The 27,438-nt window shown below is 46.0% G+C and overlaps 1 protein-coding gene across 22 annotated transcripts in view; it reads left to right on the forward strand.

Moving 5' to 3' along the window:
- Kalrn (kalirin RhoGEF kinase) overlaps nt 1-27,438 on the forward strand; it is a 607,498-nt gene that overhangs the window by 43,864 nt on the left and 536,196 nt on the right. For 6 of the 22 annotated variants that reach the window (XM_028886326.2, XM_037209786.1, XM_028886328.2 and 3 more), the window contains exon 1: nt 12,131-14,102. The exons of 1 other annotated variant lie outside the window; for it this stretch is intronic. In XM_028886326.2, coding sequence (XP_028742159.1) covers nt 14,027-14,102 — 76 coding nt within the window. In that variant the 5' untranslated portion in view covers nt 12,131-14,026. Of the gene's footprint in view, nt 1-12,129; nt 14,103-27,438 lie in introns of those variants that run through there. 15 more of the 22 variants (XM_028886330.1, XM_028886331.1, XM_028886334.1 and 12 more) reach the window with 7 other exon arrangements.

Genomic DNA, 27,438 nt, shown 5'->3' on the forward strand with positions numbered 1-27,438 from the left:
AGTTTGCCCCTGTTAATTTTGTTTCAGTGTTCAAATTTGCTAAGAGTTTTGTTGTTATTTTGGTCATTTGTTACTGGGTCCACTCTACCAGTTTTGTATCATCTGTCGTATTATAAGCATAATCTTTGGCCTTTTTATCTGAGGAAATGATTTTTTTTTCAGAGAAGTTAAGTAAACATTTGAGGGGGGAGCGCTGTGGTGTCTGTGGCAACCACCAGAGAGCCCTGTTCCACATGAAGTGTTTCTCTTAGTAAGAGCCTTTGGGTCATATAGTTTGTTTGCAGTGATTCCTCTCAGTTGGACCATCACTCAGTTTTTACCACCTTATCTACAAGGATATCTTGGAGTACATTTGCCAGTGGCTTACCAGAAACCCAGATACACGTTCTGCAACATTCTCCTGTCCACTGTCATGGGTCTGTCATGGAGTGAAATCAGGACAGCACACATTGCCTCAGGGAGAGCATCCTTCAAAATAGGTCCTGGTAACTGTTAATGAGCAATGCGTTTATGTACTTTCATATAAGAATGTATCCAGTCCCAAAGATGCCATGAAGAAATAATCTGTCTATTCCCAATTGATCTTCTTACCTGCGTACTCCCTGTCTAGTTGTCTCCAAAGGAAACTGATAGTTGAGATATGGCTGCCTTACCAACAGGCTCAGGTTCTGGTTTCCAGTGTTTTTCAGGCTAGTCTGTCTAACTGCTGACACTACACACACAGAGGTATATTGAATCTATTCTCACAGACAAACCAACAGGCTTACATTTGTATGTTTGTGCATTAACATATAGTCAGCCTCTTATGCTCCCACCATCTGAAAGAGGCAATGGGATGTTCTTCCGGTCACAGGCCTTCCTGGGTTACTCTGTGTTACCCATAAGAGGAAGGGAAATGATGGACAGTTCCCAGCTCACTTTTGTCCAGCCTTGGAATGTGTGATAAGGCTGCAGATTGTCCTCAAAACTGATGTGATGGTAGAACCTGAGTCTTGGGATATGAGATGAGACTTGATACCACTAGGGTAATGTGCTCCAGGGCCTCCTGGAGTACCAATGCCCTTCCAGAAGTAGCCACACCTGGACTTTCATTGAGGAAAAGATACTGTGTTCCTTTATTTTTAGGACAACCAAAATGGAAAACATAACTTCAGACATCTATGATGTAATTGCCAAGGGAAAAGTTACTTCAGTTTTTTTCTTACTAGAAGTAGAAATTCTGTTTGCTTTTTTTTTTTTTTTTACTTATGCAAGCTTAGGCTAGCAAATGTTCCAGGCAGAGTAGTGGTCGGGTAGCTCTCTAGAATTCCACAGGTGGTCTTATCTGGGTGTGGAGTGGTGGTGTCTGTTCTGCTTCAAGAGAGAAAAATAGAAGAAACAAAGATTTAAACAAACAAACAAAAACCCCAAACAAAACAAAACAAAAACCTCTTGCTATTTATTTTCACTTAATTTAAACAAAATAAATAAAAGGACAACTAACCAGCAAACCTGAACCTAAAAAAAAGAAAGTACGAGTTGCAGAATGGAAGAAGTGGCGCAAAAGGAGTGAACTGTCCTTGTTTTTTCACTCTGCGGTGTCCTTCCTGAGCAGTGCATTGTGGGAGGCCCTGGGTATGTTGACAGGCAGTAGTTGTGGGTGGGATCAAGGAGGCGTAGTCTCACAGGAGTTCACAGTCGGGCAAAGACAGTCTCCAGGCAGCAGGGATGCAATGAACTGGCCAGGGTTTCTCTTGGATGAGCTGGGCTGATACTTGGTAAACCACCCTTATAAGGAAAAGGCACCTCTTCTTTCCCTCAGAACTGCAGGCCACGTTTAGTCACCGCACACAGGCATGGCAAACAGCACCAAGGTTTCCATGGCTTAGTTCAAGTTAAACAAACGCACCCTAGACAAACCTGCATTCCTTTCTGAAAGATTGTATCTGCTTGACCTCTTGCTTTGGTCAGGGCCATTCCATTCTTCCTTTTATCTCCCCCCCCCTAAAATAAACTCTTTAATTGCATATTTATGTCTTGCATTCATCTGTGGGGTGAGAAGTTGCCTCCTCACTCCCAGTCCTGGGTACAGTCTCATCATGGTCTGGCTGTTGTGAAGGGATCGGGGTAAGTGCATAGACACAGCCCAGCACACCACAGGGCAAGGACTTTACGCTGTGGCTGTGTTTGCGCCACGTAAGTGCCTCAGTGAAGTCCCGGCACAGGGATTAGTAAGTCACTCCGAGTGGTCACGTAGTCCAGGAACTGCTTTATCTCATAGGAGCAGGACCCCATCTGTATGGGGTATGGGGCAGGACAGATGGAGGCCTAGGGAAGAATATAAGAAGCAACACTGTCAGCTCAAGGTTGATACCCAAAATTAAGTTCCAGCACTGGATGCTTCCTGGCTATCCCCACAGCCCCAGCCTTGGTGCCCTGAGGATGGCCCAAGGCAGGTTGAGTGACCCAGGGCCAGCTTGTCCCAGCCTAGTCTCAGCTGTTCCATCCCTGACAACCCCTTTTATCTTGAGTTACTGCTAGAAGGCAGACTGTTGGTGCAGCTGAGAGCTTGTGATTAGCAGCCAGACTGTTCTGTTCCTTCCTGTATTTTCAGCCATAGTTCAGGATGTGATTCAGAGTGAGTGCCTCCCTAGTAAATGCTTGTTGAGCAAGCGAAAGCTGCTCTTCATTCATTCTCCACCTATTCATTTACCTCGTGCCCATTTATTCAATGATTTTTTTTTCTCAGCCAGGAATCCGAGAGTCGATAATGAACAGGAGCTGGATGGACAGACAGACGACAGGGAGAGCTTAAATGTAATATGGTCTTGTGGAAGTCCAGTGTGTGGCTCAGCTGAGTGGACCAGAGAAGGTTTTCTGTGGGCTTGGAGAGTTAGGTGAAGGCACAGTGGGAACAACCTTCCAAAGCCTCTGAAGAACTTATGCAGTGGTCCAAAGGGAGGAGACAGCTTAGCATAGGAAGTGAAAGCTGGCAACATCATAGTGATGATCACAATGTGCACACATATATAGTACCTGCTGTATTGAGGATATTATATTTGTTATCTTAGTTAAGTGTGACTAACATCCTTCTGATTTTGCAAAGAAACAAAACCAAAACCAGAGGCATAAAAAAAAAATGAAGTAATTTGACCAATATCACATGACTATGGGTGATAGCATTGGCATATAAGGGTGGTTGGTTCCAGAGTCTTGGTAGTGGTAAAAGATAAGTCAGTCAGTCTTTGAATCTGACTCTGATTCTGTCTGTCTGTCTGTCTGTCTGTCTCTGTTTCCCCATCTCTCTCTATAGCATTGACCTTCCCCCATGAAATCTTGGCATGCAGTTAGATGTGCCTGGGTTTTGATGATAGGGGTCAACTTAGAGGATGTGTAGTTGACACTGAAAGCTTCTGGCATATTCTTATTGTTGGGTCTTCCTTTCCTTGCCTCAGTGGATGGCTTGCTTTGTCTTGTCCTTTGTGAACAGAACTCCTAGATAAGAGCAGACTTGGGGCAACAAGAATGGTTTCTATCTCTTGAGTTGGGAGAGGGAGAGATGGAGATGTTTTAAGGGCCACTATTCAGGAATGGGGCACTTCTCCTAGGCTTAGCCACTTCGAATGGTTGCTGGGGCTACAAGTTTTAAGAAATGGGTGGAGAAAAATAGATGAGTTGATTGACAACTTTGCCCTGAGTGATTGGCCAGGAAAAGAGATGGATGGAAGTATTGATTCTGCTTATTCTCTACCCACTTCAGAACTGATGGCCCAACCCCAAGTCTTCAGGGTCCTGTGGCAAGTCGTGGTGGCCATATCTTGCCCCCATGCCTCGTTTATTTACCCAGGGCTATCCTTTACACAGGGCTCACCATGACCGCTTCCTTGGAAGCCCTGTGACTGCCAGAAGCACAGTTGGCATAAAGGGTGTCTAAGCATTCTGCTCACCGCCTATTGCTGCCTGCTCTAAGAAAGCACGTGAGCCGCACATTGGTGTTCGGAAAAATTAATGTTTTCAAGATGCACTCCACACAGTCTTAGCATGTCTGTGTCTTTTTCTTTCACCAGATGAAAGAAAGAGAAGCATTCTTAGACAATTACTACCCAAGGGACCCCAAGGACTGGCTTTGTTTACTGAGTGTTTTTAGTTACAACACATGAAGGTCTGGGGTTTTTTGGCTTTGAGTTTTTTATTTCTGTTTTTGGTTAGAAAGATAGGGAAGATGAGTGAATTCTCAATTAACGGGGTACTTGGAGACTTCAAAATTGTGAAAGGCATGCTGTTAGGTGGGCACAATCGTCAAGTCTCTGAGATACATAGCAGTAAAATACGACAGATGGAACTCGGGCTCAGGGCTTACCTCGGGCCAGCGTCGTACCCATATGTTTGGAGTTATCCATCTGCATCCGTGTGGAGCCACATCTCCACCTAGAGTCGCTTCCCTTCCCTTGAACTCCCTAGCTCCACAGAGGCTGCTGATAGCTGCACTCCGGGGGACACAGTCATGATCAGCCATCATCCTCCTTCAGTCTGTGCTGCCCCGCCTGCCAACCCTTGCAGCTCCCCACACCCAGAGCAAACCGTTGTGAGTAAGGATGCGGGTCAGTCAGAGCCTGGAGCAGAAGGCAGGGATGCTCCTCTAGAAAGCTCACGTTATGACTCTCGGCACCTTGTCCCTGGCAGATACCACCAAGGGACCACGCAGCTCCTTCCCCATTGTCTCCATGTGAACTCAGAATTAGGCTAAAGGTCTAGATCAGTGGTTCTCAACCTGTGGGTCATGACCCCTTTGGCATGGGTGGAGAGGGGGCGTCGGGGTCGAACAACCCTTTCACAGGGGTCACATATCAGATATCCTGCATATCAGATATTTATAATACAATTCATAAAAGTAGCAAAATTGTAGTTATGAAGAAGTAATGAAATAATTTTATGGTGGGGGGGGGTCACCACAACATGGGGAACTGTATTAAAGGGTTATAGCCTTAGGAAGGTTGAGAACCACTGTTCTAGATAGTCACTTCCTCTTGGTTACGACTGGGACTTGAGAAGAGACGATGTTGTTGTCACTGACCAAAGCCCCTTAAGATGTCTAAGTGGCAGATAAATGAATAGCCTGAAAGGAGCTGTGGTTCCTGCTGGAACTCTGTAAGTTCACAGAGCGTTCATCCGGATTAATGTGGCAAGTGAGGCATGTGGAGCATTCTCGTCTGACCTGCTGCTGGTGAAACTTCATACAATGGCCACTTAGGTGGATAAGCCTGGTGGTGGTTCCAACCTGTGGACTGTCTGAAACCATCTCACATTCTGTATCCTGTGAGTAGGCAGTGCAGAAGGAAACTGTTGCCTGTCCCTGAGGGAAAAAAAGATCTGGGTTTCTATTTTTGTCAGCCTGAAATGCTGTGAAAACTACCAAAGTAACAAATGGCTATGCTAAAAAGTTATAACATAAAAGCATATAAAACACAATTCTCTGAGTGCATTCCCCTCGTCCTTAGGGATAACTTCTGTTACCAGTTTGGTTTATTTTCAGAACTCTTTTTTGATGCACCTTGGAATATATACTGTGTGTGTGTGTGTGTGTGTGTGTGTTCACAAGGTGAAATAGTACAGATTATTGCCATTTATTTTGAAAGCTGTATTCTTTCACATAACAATAGAGCATGGACATCCTTTCATATCATACTACATCAAATTGCTTGTCTTGTTAAAGGCTCCTAAATATAATACAGGCTCTCATAGTTGATCTTAACCAGTTATTTATTGTTAGTAATCTAGGTTACACTTCCTTTTTTATTTACTATGACTGAATATGCTGCAATGTGTGTAAGTACTGATCCTGCAGTAGGTGAGGGTCTCAGAGGTAGAATTGCTGGGATGAAGGCTATGCATGCTAGAGATATTGGTGAGTACTGCCAAGTTGTTGTCTAAAAATCTTATATCAATTTACTCTCCAACTAGTCTTGGTTTTGTTTTTTGTTTTTGTCAAGCTGATTGATAAAATGTGGCAGCTGTTATTATTTTTTTTAACTTGAATATCCCTAGTTATAGTTTTTCTCAGACATTTGTATTTCCATGTCTGTGAATTGTCTGTTTAGAGCTTTACTTATTTTTGTACCAGGTGGTTAACTTTTTACTAATGTTTCTTACTAGTTCCTTGTAAATTAAAAATCTTAATCTTTTGAATTACATATTGCTGCAAATGTGGCAAACATTTATCTCTTGGGTGTTATTTTGGCACATGTTCATGTTTTTATAATTTTAACTATACTTTTTTCTGTGAGAACTTAAAATGTATTCAAATATAATGCATTTACAATGTTAAAAAATCGATACATTATAAGTATTTTTATATACCACCCCCCCTTGCCTATCCACCAAGGCACTTTTCCATAGGTAACCATTAGTATTATTAGTTTCTTGTGAATACTTCAGGTGTTTTGTTTTGTGAATATAAGAAATCTAAAACTATACACCACCAGTTTCTTATCAAAATGCCATTGAATATTAATTCTAGGCTGAACAATCTAACACCTGAAACCAAAAAAGATGCCCCCAAAGTTTTGGATTTGGAACATTTTGAAGTTTTGGATTAGGAATGATTGATGACCTTGTAAGTTGTATACTGAAAAAAAAACCTAAGAAACTAAGATCAGAAACACTTCTGGTCCCAACAGTTTTGGCTGAAGTATTCCTGTATACTGTTCTGCATTTTGTATCTTCAAGTTAAATTTTTTTAAAGGGATGGGAGTGATACTGGAAAGCAAACCCAAGGCACTGTACATATAAGGCCAATTTTGTATTGCTGAGCTATAGCCCCAGCCCTTCCATGGTTCATCCGAAGGCCTTGGCATGCTAAGTTCTTTTCCATGAGTTTCATGCTCTCCCATCATGTGGGTATACCACAGTTGAGGGGGCCTTGGGCTTTGGTCTTCTGTATATCCTCAAAGAATATTGAAAACTGTGTGCTGTTTCACACATTTAACATTTTTTTTAGCATTATGTTGAAATAGTTGCAAATAATATATTTTCTAGTCTGTTGAATATTGTATATAGGCTTTATATATTTTCTTCAAAATCTTGGAGATGTAGATTCACATGAATTGGAAAACAGGAGTCTCAGGAAAGCAGGCAGCCAAATCAGATGTATTCACTTCCTGTCAGAGAACGTCTGATTTCTTCTTAAAATTCAAGCATTCATGTTAATTAGACACCCTCTGTGACAACCCTGTCTTCAGGATTCTAATTCTAAGATCATTAGACAGGTAGATAAATAGACTAGCCAGGCTCTTTGTCTTCTGGGTGAAATGAGACACAGGCGTTCTGCAAGGCTCTCTTCATGAGCTTACCTTGTCTGTGACTTTGCCTGCACCTCATGCACCTGCCACTTCCTGTCTCGATTGTCTATTATATTATAACAACTCCCCCAAATTATAGTGCTTTAGACACCTTATCTTTTCTTATGACTATTGGGGTGACCATGCACCTCTGATGTATGCAGATTCCTTAGGTTCTGCTGGGGAGATGGGGTGGCAGGAACCTCCAAAGAGGTCTTATTCACATGCTGGAAGATATTTCTAGATGGGAGCTGGGACTCCTGGGAATTCTATCTAGCATGGTTCTCCTCTGTGTGGCTTATTCTTCTCATACCACAGCAGGAGACTCCAAGAGCAGTGTTATGTATTCTTGACTCTGTTATTTTAAAATGTCTTTTTTAAAAGTTAGGCAATATAGTGCAAGGGTGGAAGTCCAAAAAGTGTAAAAAGATTCGCAGTGAAGAGTAGGCCTCTCCTGGCTGCTGTCCAGCCCCTGGTTCTCCCGTGATTTGTGTGCCTATCCAGAGAGTAGGGAAGAAAGAAAAACACCTATCTCACACTCGGGTAAAGCTTCCCACCAAGTCTATTCATGCTTTCCGTCTGGCTTTATGCTGTCTTTGACATGGCTTTCTTTGTGCAGGACCGGGACCAGGATTGAGGGACTCTCAGGGAGACCAGTTCATTGTTGTCCTCCACGTGAACACCTCTGCAGACACTTACTCCCCCACCTCCGTGGTGCTGAGGGCTGTCCACATGGCTCGTCATTTTAAAGAAACATCAGCATAATTGATTTGCTGGAAAATAATTACTGCAAATGATTTTTTTGGGGGGATGTTTTGAAAACGGCTCATTCTGTAGTCCAGGCTGGCCTTGAACTTGTGTTCCTGCTGCCTCGAGCCTCCTCAGTAAGGAATTAGAGGTGAGAGCTACACCTCTGGCTGATTCTTCTGTTTTTGGAAATGAGAACTAAGAGGCTGGCGAGAAGGCTCAGTGGATATAGGTGCCTGCCGCCAGGACTGATTTCCTGAGTTTTGATCCCAGTGCACATGTGAAAGAGGGTGAGAGCTGACTCCTCCCTTCAAGTTCTCCTCTGAGACATGTACAAGCATGTGCACATGCGTACACACACACACACACACACACACACACACACACACACATTAAAAACAAGGAAAAATAAAGAAAATAAGAACCGAGGCAGTTGTAATTCAAACTGGCTAATGTGTAGCTGTTTTATTACGTTAGATGGTGCATGTATGTAAATACTAAGGTATATATCTCTGATCTAAGAGTGGGTTGTCCCACCCAAATATTATACATTTTTAAAAGGAGAAAATTTCTCAGAGAATATATATATATATATACACACAATATATATTATGTATATATACATATATATATATATATATATATATATATATTTAATGCTGGCTTTAGATGCATGCTAACTAAAATGTAGTGTTTCCTTGGGGGCCTAGTGAGTTCGTTTTAATCCCTCTGTGCTCACAGCTGCAACCCTTGTATTAATCGAGTGGTGCTCTGGTTTTACTGGATGGAATTGGTACGGTAGGACTTCACAAGGGTTTGCAGGAGACGGAGACGAGTGTGAGATGAGAGAGAAGGAAGCGGCTTCTTGCAGGGCCAGTGTGAGCTTGGTTTCTGTGGTGGGGATCGGTAACCCCAACTTCCTGATTCCGGGCATGCGGCAGAGAGAAAACCAACCTCCTAAGAGGCAGGCAGCCCCTTGGCTTGAGGTGCCCTTAGGTCATGGAGTCACAGCAGTTCCTTTGTGGGTGAAGAAAGTGCTCTCAGCGGAATGAGATGGAGGAGCCCTGCTGTGAAGGAAGTCCAGGTCACACTGACTTCTGGATAGACAAGGCCCCTTGGGTTAGGTTCCGAGCTGGTTTCCCAGATTGCTTAGCTTTCCTTTTTAATGTAGGTGCTTTGAGAAAGGCTGCCGGTCCAGGTGGTCCTGGTCTGACTAGGAGAGTGAGTTTGGGAGGGCTGGGAGACTCAGGTGAAGGGATCTGCAGGGCCTGATCCTTCCCTAGGTCGTGCTTTGAGGTCTAGACTCCTACTGGTCAAAGGGTAAATATCTCCTAAGGACCTAGTATTAAGCTGTTGCCACAAATACTACAGAAGGGACCAGATTATCATACCACCATACATGGGACCTAGTCAAAGGGAATTAATTGGACCCAGAATAGAGGCGCTCTATAGGGCTGAGAAACAGCTCTTGGTTGGTTGGGACTGTTGGGGTGGTGATGTTGGAGATTCAGTGCAGCATGGAGTGTCTAGTTAGTGGCTTGCTGCGAGACGCAGAAATCCTCAGAGGAGAGCAGAGAAGGGAGGCAGGTTAAGTTTCTTCCACTTGACTGTGTGGTTTTGTCAAGTGGAGTTTCTAGGTCAAGGGAGAGAGATAAGATCTCCCAGAGGTCAGAGGTGAGCAACAGGAAAGCTAGACAAAAGCCGGGACCATGCAGGCTAATCGCCCCCCATCTTTCCTCCTTGCTGTTGACCAATATTTGAGGCGATAACTGAAGCCATTGTACTGGTCTGTAGCGGACCCGCAGCAGGAATGTTTTCTCTCAAGAGTCCCTCTGTCCTGGGTGCCTAGGGTGTGTGAACAGACAGGGTTTGAATTTGTAGAATTCAAACAAAATACTTAAAAGAAGCTAATGCTGAAAGGAGGGACAGAGCAGGGAGGCTGCTGTCTCCTAGTCACCCAGAGGGGCTGGTTAAAGATGCAGGCCTATGGGAGTGCAGCATTTGCATGGACTGCCTGCCACCCCTCCAAGGCGAATCTGCTGCCCATTAAACTTTGAGGACTCTGAGATGAAAGCGGGTGAGATGAGCGGGGAGAGGCCTCCTGGGAGAGCGGACTTGAATTTCAGTGTCTGGGCGATACCTTTTAAAGATACGATCCTCATGGGTGGACCCAAGGAGCCTGTTCACCTGGGGACACTGGGCTCTCCTGGGAGAGACTGGCAAGGGCCCGTGCCGTTCCCTGGGTGATGTTTCTGAGACGGTGCTGCTGACTTCCGTTTACCGCTTGGGCATTCGCTGCTGAGGGCACAGAAGTGCTGTGGGAGGGTGGCTGAGGGTGGTGGTGTCTGCCAGAGCGTTCGGTTCATGTTGCAGCCGAAGCGCAGCTTGCAGGGCAAAATGGCAGCCTGACGGAGGAGCCTACTTCCTGGAGTGGGGTAGGAGGAGAACACTGTGTTTGTGAACAGCCTTCATTCTGGCGCACAGATAACCAGCAACTGTGCCACCTCTTGTGAGGTCTTCCCTTGCTAGTTAGCTGCACCTATCCGAGGAGCCGCGTGGCGCGTGGTGCCGAGAGAGATCAGTGGCCCCAGTTGTCCTGGGAGATGGCGCGGAAAGGATTTGGGATGTGATTGGTTCTCTCCTCCCTCGCCGCCGCTGCTTGCCTTCTGCTCCATCCGCTTCTGCCGGCTTTCTCTGATCGAGAGAACACTGTGTTTTTTCTCTCGGGCGGGTGAAAAGATGGAGAGAAGACGGTGCCAAGAAAGGAAGAAGGAACACTGGAGAGAAGGGAACATGTCGCAGTTATGACACTAAGTAACTGCAGAGCATCCAGACAGGCTGCAGCCTCCTGCAGTGGAGAGGTGCTGCTGGCCTGCAGTCACGGCCTGCCAGCGAGTGGGCTGAAGGAGTCAACAGGAACGGCTGTGCTCCCTTTGACTCTGATGAAAGAAGGAGCCACTGTGTCATCATTGTTTAGGACACAACAACAAAACCCCAAACCTACCCAATAAGGCCCTGTCCTGACAATAGCCCGTCCTTTCTAATTGCAGCACCGTTGCCTGCGTGGCAATCCTAACAGTCTCCCGGAACATTTTATTCACCTTCCAGAATGGCTGTTTTAAAGGAAGGCATATGAGGCCCCCGTGGGAATAGTAGAAATGAGCAGTGGTGGGCTGGGGAGCCCTGCTTCGTGGATTGAAGCCGACCAAGAGTAAAATTCCGGGCTGAATGGGTTCCTCCTGGGCTTGACCCAGTGGGTGATGCTGTGTTCCAGGGTTTCACTGTGTGCGGGGGAAAGTGCTTGCTTGCACCCATGTTGTTCTTTGCTAGTCTTTATTCTCTTTTCTGTGAAAAATGACGCCAAGTAAGGAGAGAGGAGCGTTAGCGTCCCCTTCCGGGCCCAGCATCAGCACCGGCAGCGCGTTACCGTTGATACATGTGCTTATAAGGGCACGAGGGCGGCCTGTCTGCTTCCCAGGTGATGCTGCTCTCACAGCCCCTCTCGGTCCAGGTCTTCGGCTGTGGTTGGAGTCTCACACGTCAAGTTTCATGGAAGTTGCACTAGGAAAAATGAGGTTGGCATTCTTACGTGGAGATGTTACTCTCTGGCTGACCAGAAGCCAGGGTCTAAAGGCAAAATACCAAAGGCTGTTCATTAGTCGTTGTACATCCTGCACCTGTGGCATGCTAGCATTGTCCTGCTTCTTAAGTACCGCTGTCAGCCTAGCCCTACTGTGACGGGAAGGTGCTCCATTCTCTCTGGAAGTGAGCCCCAGAGACCTGTACAACGGGGGAGGCAGGTCACACCTATATATCGTTTGATGTGAGTTGTCCAGCTTCTTGGAACATGGGTTTGGCCCTCTGGAGACAGGGAAGGTGATGCTTGTCTAGGAGACCTCGCAGGGTTGTTTGGGCCCAACGGAGCTGAGAGATACGAAAGTACTCCATGAACTAAAAAGCACTGGCCACATGTGAGCAGTGGATTCTCGTTACTCACAAAACGGGAAGACCGTGGGTCGTTTCTCTGGAGAGAGGAGGGGGCTTTGCATTCTTGTGTTAACTACTGGCAAGAGTCTTGTCCATTTAAGGTAGTAACAAAATTCCACGAACAGAGCCTGAGAGGTAGCCTCTCCGGTGGTGAGGACTCTGCTGTGTCCCACAGCTGCCCTTTGAGGAGGCCTGCTGAGGCAATAGGGATGCTGGGCAGCGAAGGGAGGCGGAGCTTGTGGCTCCGCCCACACTTTCTCCCTCTCTTCTCCTGGCTCCCCCTAAATGTCTCCTGCCTAGTCGGAGCCCTTCAGAAACAAGCAAACTATTTCACCTTAGCGTCCCAGGAATGGTGGAGGCTGGAGGAGCCCCCTTCACTCCAGCTGCCCGGTAGGGACTGGGAGGAGGAGCTGGCATAGCCCAGGCTGGACACAGGTTTCGAGGGGTGTGCACATGGACGTTGAATGAAGGCGCTCTACACCTGGAGTCCCCTCTGCTTTCATTTCTGGGATCAGGACCCCCTGTCACCAAAGGGAAAGCCCTCTCATATAAGTGGCCAGCCTGCTGGCTAAGCAGTCCTGAAGCAGGTAAGAACAGAGCATTCCACCCCTGTTCTTGCTCACTTTGCAAGCCTGAAATAGTGTTTAGCATCTAAGGTGCAGTAGCAAACTCTTCTCCTGCCATCCGGGTAAGACGGTGTGGCTTACCCGAAATCCTGTGCTCATTCAGTCAGTCAACAATCGCTTGATTGCTTCTGAGTTAAGGCACCATATCAGGCACTTTGGAGGACCCATAGATGATCAAGGAGCAGATCCAAACTCCATGTAGTTGATGGTCCAGTAAGGGAAAGAGTCATACACAAAGGAGGAACTCGATTGAAAAGGACATATAAAGGAGGGGAGACGGGGGAAGGCTGCCCAGATTCTGTGGCATCTGAGTCAGACATTGGAAAATTTAGGGTTTGGCCCTGAGAAGGGGCATGGAGAAAAGGGCTCTGGCAGGAAGTGTTGGATCAGAAGCACAGCACAGGATGAGGACCGCAGGGTGAGAGGTACAGGGAACCAAGGGTCTAAGGGCAGGGGAGGAGGTCAGAGGGAACCTTTTATCTGCCTCACTTGCCAGGGATGCCAGGGGCTTCCGTCCTTTGCTCCGAGCCTCACAGTTCCTCTGTGAAGCCAATGCTGGTCTTTCCAGTTCATAGAGAAGGGGGCTGAGGGAGAGGGACTGAAGTAGCTTGCTCAAGGCCAGGAAGTGTTAAGTGGGAACCGGGATTTGAACTTGAACGTATCACCTCAGAGCCCACGCTGTGTTTCCTTAATAGAATCTGTGAGGGGAAGTAGGAAGAAAAGACCTGCAAGCTCTTTTCTGGTTGTGGGGATCTAGCAGTCTTAGATGGGGAGTACCTGAGGTCTCCACAGTGAGGCAGCCAGACTCCTGGACTTTTTGGACTGGTTCTAGAGTCCAGGATGGTTGAGCATCTGGCTTCCCATTCATCATCTTATTGGAAGAGCCACTGGCCTCTGTGTGGGAGGCACGGGAAGCCAGTATGGTAGGAGATACTAGAATGAAATTTTAAACGTGGCCTTGCCTGTGGGTTTTCGTTCCCAAGGCTACCTCAAACCTTGCTACTGTGCAGGAGCCCTCCCTGGCTCCCTCCCCCGCATCTCCAACCTCCCCTGGGGTCCATGCAGGCTCCGTCTGCACACGGCGGCGGCGTTGTTCTGCACTTGCTCCTTTTGTTGCTGTGAAACGGGCTCCGGCACAGTCAGCCTCTGTGTGGGAGGACTGGTGGCTGTCTTTGTAGGCAGGCATTTGCTTAGAGCAGGCTGCGTGTGAGCCCAGCATCAGCGAATCTGGCCTTGAGTCGGTCGGTCGGGTCGGTCGTGGTGCTGGTGCTGGTGCTGGTGCTGGTGCTGGTGGTGGTGGGATGAGGCTCTGCCCTGGAGTCTGGCTGTGAAGGATGAGTTCAGGGTGGGATGACGGACCGCTTCTGGGACCAGTGGTATCTTTGGTATCTCCGCTTGCTTCGGCTGCTGGATCGAGGTATCCTGAGTGCGTATCTGGTCGTGTGTCTGTCTGTGTCTGTATGTGTATAAGCATGTGTGTGCGAGAGGGACATAGACACGGAGAAAGGGAGGGGAAAAGAAAGAAAGAAAGAGGCATGGAAGGACAGCAAGTAGCAAGCCATGGCAGTGAAAGAGAGGCTGCTTTTCTGGGGACATGTGTGACCCAGCTGGGGATGGGGAGCACAGAGCCATTTGGGGAGCAGCTGTACAACACAGTCACATTTCTTGCTGGGTTTTTCATCAGGCTCAGTGTTGTAGTCGGCAACTTAAGCTGTCTTGTGGGGCTCTCTACCAGCATCCGAGAAGTAATGTAGAGAGGAGACTGGTCCCCACAGTGGAAGCCGGGGCATACTTAGGCAGACTCCTATCTCAGCCCCGTTCTGTGACCTTACATGGACTTGTGTGTTCATCTGAGCTTGTTTCCCCATCTGTGAAATGGGCATTCTGGGACCTATCTGCCCTGTCATGCAGGAATTAGTTAGTCCCTGCATGTGAAACATACCATCGTAGCTGGCGTGCGCACTAGGTGATTAGTAAATGCGAAGTTCCTCCGAGACTGCATCTCGGCGTTATGGAGCTACAGCACTTGTTCTGGGGATAGTTCCCTTTGTGGACCATCTACAGACAGAGACTGTGCAGAACTCGTGGTTATGGAAAGGAAAAGGGAGAGACAGCTTGATCTTTCAAGTTAACTCTGACCTTAACTCATTCCACCCTCATTTATGAATGCAATAATAATGCAAACCCTCTGGCAGGAGCGTGCCAGTCCAGACCTTCCACTGGAAAGAAAGGCCACTGTGAACTTTGTGTAGTAATTGGTTTATAAAATGTCGAATGTTGCTGCGTTTGAGAGCTTTGGCTCCTTTAAGAAGTTTTGGCAAGAGTGAAACAAAATCTTTGATGAAAGATACGGTCTTGGAAAAGCTCTGCTACCTACCCCAAACTGTATTTCCCCCATCAGGGGTAGTCTCAGGTATACCGGGAGGCAAATGCTAGGTGGAAGCAGAGCTGCCCAGAGCAGATGTACCAGAGCCTTATGGGGGGAGGGGCAGAGAGGAAGAAATCAAAGATGGAGGAACCCAAGTCAGTCTACTCAGGAAGCAGGCTTTCACTAGCACTGAGAAACACCCATGGGAAGCCAGACTTGAGATGAGGATTGAGAAGGGAGCCAGAACTTTGTACTAGTCGAGATCACAGACTGGGGAAGGGTAAGAAAACCACCCCTTTTCTGTGTGATCTCAGTCAAGTTATTACCCCCTCCTCGTCTCCGTGCCTCCTTTCCCTCCTTCTATAAAGAGATGCCTTTGGTAGTGATGCCGATCACTTTGGTAGTGAGAGGCTACAGATGAGATGCCTATCCCAGTGCCTGTCAGGAACAAAATGCCCCTTGACTGTTAGGTCTCATCAGTAACACACTAGTTCCTGCTCTCCTGCAGGCATCCTGGGAAAGACAGAAACAGGTGGTATGCAACAACCCAGAGCTGAGTAAGCTACTGAGAAATTGCTAGCAGCAGAGAGAGCATTTATATTTTTGTGAACAGAGGCTATGTTTGGATTAGCATAACATACTAACTTAAGAAAGCAGATACCAAAATATAATCCATAATAATAATAATTTATTTTCCATTTTCATAAAATGCTGGAATCCATGAACTGCGAACGTGTTTCAGGTACTAGCTTCATTACTATCTAAGGGTCCTTGAATAAATAATCTGTCCTTGGCTCATTAGTCTTGGTTCAAAAATGAGGATATTAATAATATCTACACCATAGACTTTGCAGGAAACGTGTTAGTTCATGAAAAAGCATCCCACAATAATGAATTTGGGGATTGACGGATCCCTTAAATAGCAGAAACTGACTTCCAGAATTGTGTATCTGTGCATGCACATTTGGCCATAATGTGTAGGCTTATGGTCATTCCTGTAAACAGTGTCTGTAGGGAGCTCCTTAACATGAAGATCCAGATTGTTTAGGGCATCTGATTTCAAGGCTGTCATGGGTTGGACATTGCTCATGTCACTCAGCTTTAGTTGATGGACAGTGCAGCACTATAAACAGTATGTCCACATGACATACTTGCATTCACAGGATTTTGCATATAGCAAAGATAGTAATGTTAGCCAGCGCTGCATAGGAAAGGGCATGTGTTGCAGATTGAGCTAGCTCACGGGAAATGTTCAGCAAATATTAGTTGGATGAATGAATTAATGAATTAGGGAATGATGAACCTGCCTTACAGAGCACTGAACAAATTTCCCTCAGATCTCTAGGGAAACGGAATTTAGCTCCTTTCATGGGTTTCAGGATTTTATCTTTCCCTTGCCATTGCTGAACCTTATGTTGTCCTGAAAGTCACAGGCCTCAGGAAAGCAAGGAATAAGATATGAGAAGAGACGGGGAATGATGAGTTTAGCCCAGGAAATTGAAATAATGGACAGGCTGTGTGCTGGCCTGAGTTGTCTGCTTGGCTGTGATTGGAGGAGAAAATAAATCTGTGACTTGACATACTTCAAAGGGAGGAAACATCAGAACACACCATGGAGCAGAAATAAACTTTACAGAAAAATAACTGTATGCTTTCTTACTATAGACACATTTTTCATCCCCCCCCATCATTATTCAGCTAATGGTAAGACTTAAAAACTGAATCTATTGTTTTCGAGAACTCAACTGTACTGTATACAAGGACTTATGTGATAATGAACTGTCAGCTTGCTCAAACATTGCATTTTGATGATTTATTCTCATTAATAACAGATGCAGTTTTTTACTGTGTGTGTTGCTGGGTATTTATCAACTCTACTGCCTGTGGTCCAGGGGCTTACAGATGTTGGCTAAGGAGATAGTTGCCATGATGGAGACATCCACCAGAGGAAAAAAAGCTTATTCGGATAAGAAATGCAAGAAACAACTTCACCCCCTTAGTATTGAGTTTTGGTGTTTCTGCAGGGATCTGATGGGTCTGGGGAGGGTTTACCAGCCAGCATGTGGGGAAGTCTACCACCCCCAGCCCGTGAGATGATTTGGGTGATGTACAGATGTTGCTTGAGCTTCTCAGCATGGGGGATATCTATTCTGCCCAATGTTTGAGTCTGCTCCTCTGGCCATGCTTCGTCTCACTTCCTCCATGTGGGCCTTCTTAACCCTTCCCGATCCTCATTCATTAGTTCCTCATTTTCACTCTGGCCTTCCCTGCCCCCTTCCACCTTTCCTGCCTTAACCTGCAGCCGCAGATGTCTGCTTGTCCAGCCCCCGCGCCCCCCCCCCCCCCCCCTCAGCCCCGCTCCTCATGCCTGTTCTCTCTGTCCTACTGCACTAGTGCACGCTCGTGAGACCTGGACACCCGTTCCCATGGCTTGTCTACCGCTCTCCAGTTCATCTCCAGATTTCTTTCCGTCTTCACCCCCAGGCTGTTCATTGCGCTCTCTTCTCCCTCTCCTTTTCCTGTTCTCTAACCTGGAATTCCCCTGTCTCTTCAGCATCACACCTTTTCTTGTGGGCTCTCTCTTTCTCGTGTGTGTGTGTGTGTGTGTGTGTGTGTGTGTGTGTGTGTGTGTATGTGTGTGTGTGTGTGTGTGTGTGTGTGATAGTTCAACCTTGGTTGCTGTTCCTTAGGAGTTGAGTTTTTTTTTTTCCTTTCTTTTCTTTTGACAGGGTCTTTTGTTCAGGATGGAACTCTCTGAGTAGGCTGGGCTGGGTGGTCAGTGACCTCAGATGTCCCCCTGCCATAGGCCTCCTCAATGCTGGAATTAGACACGTGTGCCATCCACCATGTATTGCTTTTTGTACATGTGTTCTGGGAATCCAACCTCAGGTTCTCACACTTGCAGGTCAAACACTTTACTGAGCTATGTTTCCAACCCTCCTCATTGTCATGCTCTTACTCCAAATCCACTGTTTTCTTTTAAAAATAAATTTATCTACAGAATGAAGTAAGTTTTAAATAATATAAAAGAAAGTTAGCCGGGCGGTGGTGGCGGCGCACGCCTTTAATCCCAGCACTCAGGAGGCAGAGGCAGGTGGATCTCTGTGAGTTGGAGGCCAGCCTGGGCTACCAAGTGAGTCCCAGGAAAGGCGCAAAGCTACACAGAGAAACCCTGTCTCAAAAAAAAAAAAAAAAAAAAAAAAAAAAAAAAAAAGAAAAAGAAAAGAAAGAAAGTATAGTGTAGAAGATTTTTGAATGTGGTGAAAATGGTGTTTGGAAACATCTAAATGATAGAATGAATTCACAACATGAATTTTAGGCTGCTTGCCTTCTTCTTGGGGGGCATGGTCTGCATTCTGATGACTACCATAAAGCACTTGGGATTTTGGACCAGAAACCAACTGGTTTCCATCTCTCAATGTAGACAGTTTTCACATTCTGTTTCCAGCCCCAACCCAGGCAGCTGGATTGGAACCCCTGGCAGGGACTGGCAGTGGCGTCTCTGCAGGTGATCCTGATGGAACCAAGGCCGGGGGGGGGGGGGGGGCTTGTTGCCATCTTTTAATGTGATGCCAGAGAGCAAAGGGCAAAGTGGTTCTGGGGTAAAAATAACAAGAGAAATGAAATGGTCTCTGTGAGAATAGCAAATACGGAGCAAAGAGAGGGTGGACTAGGGGCAAAACGTAGAAGAACAGAATCTTTTGGGTATGATTTGTGCAACTTTCCTTAGAAACTATCATTACCTAACTACACCTTGAGTTTCCTTCATATCCCTGGGGGAACATTCGCCCAGTGCTCCAGAAGGTTGGTTGGCCCCAGCTTGTTCTAGGTTTATAGCTCTCAGTTCTGGCTGCCTCAGGTTCTGGACCTAGGATGGTGGTAGTTTGTCACAACTGCATGCGGAAAAACATCTTTCCTTGTTTGTTCAAGGTAAGTTCTACTGTCTTTAAGTGGGTACTGCCCACCTTCTGCTAGAATCAGAGAAAGGATGATCCCTTTCATACTCTAGGAGAGATGCGAGGGGAAGGGAGTTCCTGTCCATGGCCTTCGTAGACTGAGACTCCACTCTGGCCAGGAATCTAGGCCAGGAAAATTGAGATTTTCACCAGCCTTCCCATCTCCCTGACTGACTGTTCTCTGTTGTCTCAACCTCTAGAACTCTCAGCCATTCTGACTCTGGCCAAATGCAGTGCAGGACCAAGAGGCAGCTAGCCTGCCTAGCCTGTGTTGCAAAGGCTCTTTGTGCGGTCTTGTCCTTACTGCTCTTGTCCTCGGTTCCTGTCATTGGCAGATGTCCTGTCTCTGGCTTGCTGACAGCTTAGTTATCTGCACAACTTCGGCCTCTGTCTGGACTGCACTCAGTGTCTTTGCTTAGACCAGCCTGCCACAGGCTCTGACTGTTCACCTAGGATGGCTTTCCTGTTCTTGTTAATGGCTGTGTGTGTGCACTTGGTGTGACATGTGGCATCTCTGGATGCACTTCTATGATGTGTTGTATCCCTTGGATAGTCACTGAGAAAAAGAAGAGAGAGACGCGTGTAACACCTGTATGAAAAGTATATTGGGCAATTCTCCTGTGCTGGCGTTTTTTTTTTTTTTTCAAAGGAGAGGAGCTTTGTTTGTAAACATCATTCCCCTTGGGCCAAAGATATGCACATAAGACAAAGTTACTTCAACTTAGCTTTTAAAGTCACAGGCCTATGCCTGTTATAGGAACTAGGCCTCTTACCTGATAAGCAGTTTGAAACACTGTCCCAGAACAATCCCCTATTGTGCCCAGTCCCCCCAACCCCCCAGAGCCTCCTCAAACCTTTCCATTGTTTCCTTTCCAAATGCCTGAAGCCTCCTTTATGGGTGATGACCCACATTTCTCCCCTTCACAGTCTCTTGACTTCTATGGCCTCCAGAAAAAAAAAAATGACCCCTAATTAGTCACACATGGTTCTGTTTAGGTTCTGGGCACTCAGGTGCAAGGTCTGGGAATCAGTGGTCCAGTGTGCTCCTGAGGGTGGTAATAATGTCTGCCTCCTGGTGTTGCCGTGAGCTTTGAAGGAGTGAAGATGTGTGGCCAACACCCAATGCCAGCAATACTCAGTGCTTTTCCTTTGGGGTTTCTGAAGCTGTTAAGGAGCTGAATTGCTTCCAGGGGTCAGTTTTCCCCACTCTGAGTGGAGGGCAGGGCTTTGTCCCCACCATTTCTTTGAATTTCCCCCTGGGTCAGTTGTCTCCTAATGGGAAATCTAGCAAATAATGTGACTAAGAGAGTATAACAACACTCCCAGAACAAGGGATTATCACAGCCTTACCAAGGTGTTAAAAAGAGAACAGTGAGGATTTGATAATTGCTAATATCTTTCTTTACCCTTTGGTTTTCAGTACCCTTCTCTGGGACAGGTCCCACTGGTTCCCATTTCACAGGTGGGCAGCAGAATTGTGGAGGTAATTCCTTTGCTGAAGTCATTGCTAAGAGAAAAACCCGGGTCCAGGACCTCCATTTCACGTAGCATGGGTTAGCGCCTATGCTGACCGTAACACATGTTGAGATTCCCTGCATCTCCATCTTCAGCACGCATGTGAAACAGTGTTGAACTCCCTCCCTTGTTGGCAGGTGGAGAGGGTATCACTCTACTGCGTTGTCTGTGTGAGATTGCCAGGTACGATGTATCTAGGCCAAGTCCTGGGGGAAGAGGGACACTGATAGCTTCTCTTTGGAGTACTGGTATGGGGTTTCCAAGCAGTGGGGCACAGGTTACTATGATATGAGGAAAGGAACAGAGCAAGGCTCCCTGGGGTAACATGGCCTCCCAGGGGCGGTTCTTCCACGGAGGGTTAGTGAATGGTTGTTGAGGGCCAAAAGGTGTTTTCCTCGATGGTCAGAAAGCCAAATGAATGTCTGGTGTAGATGGCGGCCTGCTTTTCCCTGTGGATGGAGGTGATGTGTGAAATTATGAAAGCCGTAGATGTTGTGTTTAATTGTTAAAGTAGTAATAGTGTCTGTAGGTATTACAGGGGCCTTGTAGGGTTGGAGATCAGATTTCTGTTCTATGGAATTTTATAATTCATCTCCTGAGAAGATCTTAAAGAACCAAAAGCTAGGGGCCAGAGGCTCAGTAAGTAAGGACACTGACTGTTCTTAGGAGGACACTGGTTCAATTCCCAGCACCCACATGGTGGCTCACAAACCATTTGTAACTCTAAGAGAATCTGATGCCTTCTTCTGGTCTCCATGAGCACCGACACTCATGGTGCACAGACACACATGCAGGCAAAACATCCATACAGATAAAAAAGATTAACAAAACAGACCACCACCACCAAATCAGCTGTAACCTCTCCGAGTCTCTTCTAGCCCCTCTACCCAGTTGTGGGTTACCTGTGAGTAGGTTCTCTCTTCTAACTCCAGTGAGTCACGGTTCCATGCGAACAATACCTACATCTCCACGATACACACCAGGAACACCTACAGTACTTCTGTATGATATCGGGGTGTGTTATTTCATGTTGAATCCCTAAATGAATGCTCTGAATTCCTAGGAGGGAGAAATAAGTGGGCTCCATGAAGAAGGGCATACTTATTCATCCGATCAATATCCTCTAAGGACCTACGATCGACTTTGCTCTGTTTGAGGACCTAGGAGTAGTGTTGAAGAAGACAGTGGCCTTGTCTTCATGAATCTCTGTGTCTAGTGAGAGGAACCGCAATGTCAACAGGATAAGTGATGCAGTGACTTAATTATGAGGGTGGCAGTCAGAGGATGGAGAACATTTATGTGGTGAGAGCTGAAGCTGGAGAGAGAGGTTGAGGGCACTCTATGCTCACATGTCAGGTTACAAACAACTGATGGCCAGGTAATAGCATTCCATTAAAATGTACTGAATAATGCTCATGTATCAGACAGTAGATTTAGGAGCTGGGCAGCCCAAGATGCATAACGTGGGGTGCTTATGGTCTAAGGAAAAAACTTGGGTGCACAGAAGATACCTTACAACAAAACCAGTAAGTAAAATTACTTAGGACTGCATAGGCAGAAAGAAAAACTATTCACCTGGAGGAGTGCATCTTTCCAGAATATCAAATAGAACTTTGGTGAAGTCAGACATTCCAGTCAGTGAAGTAGGGGCGGAGGCACAGCGAAGGCTGAAGGGGATGCCTAGCTGAAGAAGAGGAGTGCACTGTACCCAGAATACACTTGTGAGGGAAGTCACAGGGAACTCCCGAACACAAGAGCCTGGCGCTGGTGGGATTTTAACAACGTGAATTTGGATGCGTACAAACAGGATGATGAGAGTAACAGGAATTTTGGGTTCTTCATATTTGAGGGCGATAGAAGGGCCAGGCCTAGGCTTAGCTGGGAAAGTAGTAGAGCCACACTCGACTACGGCAGTTGGAACCTTGAGTTTAGCTCACAGAGTGCCTAGCTCCTAGCAGCTGCAGTATGTATGGCTGTGGTTCTAGGGAGCGGTAGAAAGAGGAGACGCATGATTTCGAGTCAGATGCCCAGAAGGGACAGTGAAATGGACAAGAGTCCAGGGAAGATAGCGCAGAGTGACAGTTGTGGACATTGGAGACATGAGAAGCCATTTCTTAAGGGCAGGCAGGCAGGCGGAGCAATGATTTCAGGGGAACAAGAGGGAGAGCCAGGGACCGTCATGTGTAGGGAGATGGCGCAGGTTGACGGGGTTGGTAGCAGAAGGCACTGATGGCTGCTTGCAGCGTCGTTTCAGTGCTTTGAGGATGAGAAGCCAGATTGCAGTGGGAGGAAGTGGTGAGGATGAGGCGGCAGCCAGCGCATACTGTGTGTTTGAGAAATATGCCAGAAAATATAAGGCAGAAATAGACCAGGGGTTGGTGGGACGTGAGGGTCAAGTGGCGGTTTTGTTTAAGAAGGGAGCCCTGAATGTATCTGAGGTTGGGGGGTGGGGCAGTGACAGAAGTTAGACAGTGACGAGCAGAAATGGATTTACGGATCCACTTGGAAATACTGAGCACCGGCCGTGAATCTAGGCAGTCGAGGCACTGTGCTGTTTGCTGGGGATACAGCATGAATAAAGCATGAAGTCTTCATGCAGTTTGCCTTCCTGAGAGTGAGCAGTTAGCACACGGGTAAGCAACAGTTGAATTTGTTATAGCAACTTGCAATAAGTGCTACAAAGTCCAGAAGTGGCCCGGAAAGCAGGAATTGGCTGAATAAAAGGTACAGATAAAATTAGGAGACCAGAGAATGGGATACTCTCTGTTGGTCACCTGGATACATTGTCATTGAACTAATTTCCCCAGGGTCACCCATGTGTGCACTTGTTATTGTATGCTCTGACTCTGGGAGTATTTGGATCCTGAAGGATTCGAACAGAGCAAAGGAAAAGGACTGTGGTGGGAAGGAGTGAGGTGCAGATGCTCTTAGTGTAACAGAAGGAGGCCAGGGCTTGATTAGGTTGAAACCAGAAACAACAAGGCAACCAAGATCAGTGATAAGAGAAATGGTTTGTTTTCCTTATTCTCTTTACATCCATATTTGTATCTGTCCCTAGCAAAATGAAAATATAGATGGAAGAGACCTTTTCATTTAAGGGATAAGGAAACTTAGTTACTGAAGAGGAGTGGTAATTTGCCAAAACCATAGAGTTAGTTACTAGCTGAGCCAGATGTGACGTCAGAAAACTCCTAGTTGAGGCCTTATTCCATTATATTCCTCTGTTTTCAACTCCATTCTGCCAACTTCACTCCCTCCATTCTTTTCAGGGCTGAGGTGGGAACTCGGGGCTTGTGTATGCTAGACAAGCAGTCTACCAGTACGCTATGTCTACTTTTCTTTTGAGATGTAGTTTCTGTGTAGCTCAGCTGAACTTGAACTCATAGAACCGCTTCTGTCTCTTGGTCCCAAATGATGGGATTTTGGATATGTGTCACCACAGCCAGCTCCAGTCAAGCTTGTCCCATCAATCTTGCCATTGTCACCGTATGTGGAAGAGTGGGCAGACTTAAGAGGTCATGGGTTTGAGAGGCATCTAGTTCAGGTTCAGACGTGCAGGGACTCGGGCAAACTTTCAGAAGCCCCCAGCAGCGCGATCGTACTTCTTCATCCTTCCTGGTGATAACCACGCAGCCGAGTGAGTTAGAAGTGAAGTGAGGCCTCCAGGCTCTTTGCTGCGTCACAGAATTGTGTCCCCAAGAACCCAGCCCAAGGTAAAGGCAGTAGAGTGTCTTCCTCAGAAACCCAGGAGGAAGAATTGGCATGGGGCTTTTAATCTACATTCATGCAAAATGAAATCTGTTAGATGGGATAATGAGCCCCATATTTTACAAACTATTTTAAGCCTGTCTCAAAATAAAGTACAGGGCCAGGGGTGGAGGAAGGATGTAAGTCTTGGAGACAAAATGGCATGGCTTACTCATCCGTGTTTTCATTTTAATGATCCCAACCCCTGTACAAGTCCCTCAGTGACACTGTAATGGAAACCACATTTTTTTTTTTTTTCTTGCTGGAAGTTTCAAGATGAGCACAGCCAAATGCTCTGAGACATAATTAAGGTTACAAACTCTCATCCCAGTAATATACAAGCCTTTCACCCAAGGGGCCTCCAGCTAGAGACAATGTGGTTGCAAAGCAGTTGAAATTATAGAGATATTTCTTCCACCAGTCTCTGGCCCAACACAACTTCTTTTCTAGATCTTCCCTTTCTGTCCATCCCCCTCCTCCTTCCTTTTCCTTGCTTGCCTGCCCCATGCGCATAAATAAATGAGGAGAACCCTGGTGCTGACTCCTTCTCTACCACAGGGAGAGAATCCCAGATGGATGCTGCTGTGTCTGCAGGAGGCGGGGCCAGGCTGGCAGCAGCATGTGCAGAGCAGGAGTGGGTGGGGAGCAAGGAGAGTAGTGCATGTGGGGAGCTGGAGGGAAGGTGAGCAGTACTGTTGCTAGGTAAAGGAGGTGGGGATGCTTTGCCTCCCAGCACTGGAAAATCCATCAAATTCCACAGACTGAGAAGCCCAGTGCGTAGGCAGATCCTGAGGACTTAAGAGCACAAGGCAGCCCCTTCTGTGTTTGGCCCTCATGGGCAAGTGCCCTCTCTCTTTGAGTCTTTCTTTGCCATTGAAAGCTTTCTGGACTTGGGAATATCAAAGTTAGAAACTAGGCATGGGTGTAACAATTTTGTGAGCTCGCCCCCTCCCCATTTAAGTATGTCTGAACACCTGGAATATATAAGATAGTGGGGGCCCTTAGTACGCGTAGTCATTAATTTTTGTGGGAAATTGCAGTCCAGTGTTCACCTTGTGAGGAAGTCCCAGAACAGGGACAAAAAAAAGGCTTAGCTATTTTTTCTCCCTTGGTTTCAAACTGTGCTTCTGTAGACCAGGCGGGGCTTCAGCTGGGCACACTGCTTGGCTCTTAGAGATCTTACCATAGCCACATTTCTCTTCTCACCCTTTCCACCTCATACCAATAGGCAAATAATTGTAATAACAATAAATATCAGGAAGAATTATTAATTAGAACCCTCCACCCCTTTTGTGTGTGGCATATAGAAGCCAGAGGACACTTTTTGTTTTTGAGACAGGGTCTGTCAGTTGGTCCCGGACTTGTTGAGTAGGCTGAGTTTAGCTGGCTCGTGAGTGCCAAGAATCCACTGGTCTCGGCCTCTCTGGTGCTGGGATTATAAGTACATGCCACTGTGCCCAGCTTTGGGTGATCAAACTCAGGCCTCCGTGCTTTCAAGGAAAGCACTTTACCGACTGAACCATGACCCTAGAGCACTCACTCAGAATCAAAATACCATATATGTGTGGTACATGCCACCCTATAAAGGACGGCTGCTTTATTTTCCCAATGGATATCATTTAGGGTGGTGTTGGCTGCATGTAACTGAGTTCAAACTCAAAAGCCTTCAACAATTCATGTATGTTTTCTCTTCCACTTTCTCTTAAGACATTTGGAAGCTGAGCAGTTAAATCAGCAGCTCCACATTATCAAGCTCCTTTTTCTGTAGTCTGCTTGGGTTTGTAAGATTTATCACACCCATGAGATGCAGCAATTCATCAGTTTTGGAAAATTCTATACCACCATCTCCATTTTCTCCCCTCTCTTTGATTAATGTTGAGATTTCCCACTATATTTTATGTGTTCTTTATTGTTATTTCTGTATTTTTCATAATTTTATGTCTTATGACATGTTCTAGACAATTTCCTCAGATCTATCTTCTGGCTTATTAACTACCTACTTAGCTTTGTCTAATCTGCAATTAAATGCATGCATTGACTTATTAATATCAATTATTGTACCTTTTGGCGCTAGAATGCCTAGTTAACTGTTTTCCAAATTACTCTCCAGTTTCATGAAAAACTTTTGGACTTGTCTTTAATTTCTTTGAACATAGTATGTTTGTTTCATAGTTGTTGTTTGATAATTCTGATCTGTGAGGTTTTGTGTGTTGGTTTCTCTTTGTTTTCCCATATTAATTTATGTAAAATTGACAAATAAAATTCTAATGTATTTACCCTATATGGAATGGTCTTTGATATATAGGTATGTGTTGTGAAGTAACTACTGTAGATGTGGGTCTTTTTCTGTAGTTTGTTGTTCCTGATAGTTTTTGCTCATGCTGTATTCTTCCTTTCGTGTTTGATTATTTTTTATTACATCATGTTCACTCTTTTTGAGGAAGTTTTTATGGGGATAAAATTCCATAAGTTATCATTGTTTCTTCACAGATTGTCAGATGTTCTCAGACAAAAGTTGCTCTGTGTTCTGGACTGACTTCTTTGGATTTTCCAGCTGTTGACTTAGTAACTGTTGCTATCCTGTTAGCTCTTGGTTGCTAATGCTTTTAAGAAGTTGACTCCAAGTCCCTCAATTCCTTGAAGCTGAGAATGGCAACGTTTTCCGTGGAACAAGTTCTGTTCTCTTTTGTCAGACTCCTGGGAGTACCACCAGTCTAATTTCACTTAAACCTAAATGGAGTGCTTGAGGTTCCTTGGAGCCAGGTCACAGGCAACTGAGTTTCAGGTTTGTCAGAGAGCTGGCTTATCTCCACCAGACTTTTACTTTGAAGATAATGCTGTTCCCTGGGAAGAAGCTTAGCCGGATAGTTATTTTTGTGTGAGTGTCTTCTCCTTGGGCAGGCCTTGAACTTTGGATTCTGTTTCCTTCACTCTTTCTGATTTCCCAAAGCATGGCTGAATTTTGCTTCTGTGTCTTGCCTGTTGGCAAATGCTCTTCATGTAGAAGTCACTTTGTATTTGGGGTCTCTTTGTATTTTCAGCTTCTCCTGGGTTCTGACATATTGATTCTTTGTTGCTTTATAATTATTTTATTAAGTACTTTCAAGAAGATGCAAACAAACATAAAAAAAAACAGTTGTTCCCAGGGGAAGGGTTGGTCTCATCCCCTTATCCTG

Source organism: Peromyscus leucopus, chromosome 12 (genome assembly GCF_004664715.2).
Source record: "Peromyscus leucopus breed LL Stock chromosome 12, UCI_PerLeu_2.1, whole genome shotgun sequence".
Classification (NCBI taxonomy): Eukaryota; Metazoa; Chordata; class Mammalia; order Rodentia; family Cricetidae; genus Peromyscus; species Peromyscus leucopus.